The sequence below is a fragment of the Dipodomys ordii genome, unplaced genomic scaffold (genome assembly GCF_000151885.1).
Source record: "Dipodomys ordii isolate 6190 unplaced genomic scaffold, Dord_2.0 Scaffold117, whole genome shotgun sequence".
In the NCBI taxonomy this organism is placed as follows: Eukaryota; Metazoa; Chordata; class Mammalia; order Rodentia; family Heteromyidae; genus Dipodomys; species Dipodomys ordii.
The window spans coordinates 5,292,046-5,293,764 of record NW_012267333.1 but is presented as its reverse complement, the minus strand read 5'-3'; the positions used below and the strand labels follow the sequence as shown (position 1 = coordinate 5,293,764).

Sequence of the window (1,719 nt, the reverse complement as noted above, 5' to 3'; positions counted from 1 at the left end):
CTTAGGCTGTAAATCAGAGGGTTCAGCATGGGTATCACAAGGGTGTAAAACAAAGAGGTCATTTTGTCTTGATCTAGGGAGTAGGAAGAACTCGGCCGGAAATACATGAAGAGCACAGTTCCCTGGAAAATCGCCACTGCTGTTAAGTGGGAAGCACAGGTGGAGAAAGCTTTGAACCTGCCCTCAGCAGAGCGGATCTTGATCACAGATAAGATGATGTAACAGTAAGAGATGAGGACTCCTGAGATGGTGCTCAATTCAATGAAACCAAAAATGATGAATATTGCTAACTCATTGACTTGTGTATCTGAACAAGACAGTACTAAGATGGGAGGGATATCACAAAAGAAATGGTCGATCTCATTGGACCCACAGAAGCACAAGTGGAATGTTAAGGTAGTATGTATCAGGGCATCTGCCACTCCCACCAGGTAAACTACAGCCAAGAGTAAGGTACACACCCTACTGGACATATTCACTGCATAGAGCAGGGGGTTGCTGATGGCTTTGTACCGATCAAAGGCCATCACTGCCAGGAGCATGCACTCAGAATCTACAAAGGTACAGCCAATAAAGAACTGCAGAACACAGCCAAGGAAAGGAATTGATTTGTTCTTGCCAAATATGTCCACCAGCATCTTGGGCCCAATGGCTGTTGAGTAGCAGAGGTCACAGAAAGAGAGGTGGCTGAGGAAGAAGTACATGGGTGTGTGAAGCTGGGAGTCCACTTGGATTAAAGTGATCATCCCGAGGTTTCCAAGAAGATTGATGATGTAAACAAGTAAAAACACAACAAACAGAATCATTTTCACCTCAGGCTTATTGGAAATTCCCATTAGAATGAAGTCAGTCAGTGTGGAACAATTTCCTTTGTCCATTGTTCTTTATCTTGCCTACACTTCTGAGAGAATGATTGAGAAAGTAATAGGTTTATATTTTTCATGTCTACCAAAATAAAACTGTGTCTGTAACCAGAGTACATGTTGTGTCTTGTCATTTTTATTAATGATTACTCATCTGTATGACATTTGAATAAACATTGCTCTCCACTTAAGCATTTTTTAAATAATAAATTTCCCAGGCAGCAGTCGAGAAACTTTGATTGAGACCTCCTGCGATTATGGAGTAACTGATTGTTTAGATTTCTTATCTTTTGCAAATTCCCTAATCTGAGTGACTTATGTAGACTTGGGTAAACTGAAGTTTTAGGTAAGCTTCAAACTAATATGAAATAAACACAAATAGAAAAGGTCAAGGCTATATAATAGTATTCTGTATTGCTATGTGTCAGGGTGTTTGTCATGACACCCAAAGGATTGTATGATTTTATCAAAACATCATAATCATTTAAAAAAAAACTTTGTATTATTTTAGAAGTATATAGTCCATCACTGACTATTAAAGATAATAGTTACTCAGACCTCTTATTTTTATTTGTCTTCTTTAATATTTGATGCAGGTTGAAATGAGTTTTATCAACTTTCTTTGAAAATTGCTACATTATTTGACAATAATCATTACCTCTTTGTAGAAGTTGTTTTGTGCCCAAGGATGTTTTTTCTTTTTTCTGACCAAACACAAATGCTATAAAGAAACACAATAAAGGTTTTTATTTATTACATATTTGCATCAAAATCAATTTTAAATAGTCTTACATTAAACATTTTTAAATGAGAGGACAATAAATTTTTTTTGGGTCCGGTTGTGGGCCTGAACTCT

General features: G+C 37.1%; 1 protein-coding gene across 1 annotated transcript in view; it reads right to left on the bottom strand.

Annotated features, from left to right (window-relative positions):
- Positions 1 to 878, bottom strand: part of LOC105995376 (olfactory receptor 5W2-like) — a 2,927-nt gene extending 2,049 nt beyond the window's left edge. The window contains exon 1 of the mRNA XM_013029079.1: positions 1 to 878. Coding sequence (XP_012884533.1) covers positions 1 to 878 — 878 coding nt within the window.
- Between the last annotated feature and the right edge of the window lie 841 nt (positions 879 to 1,719).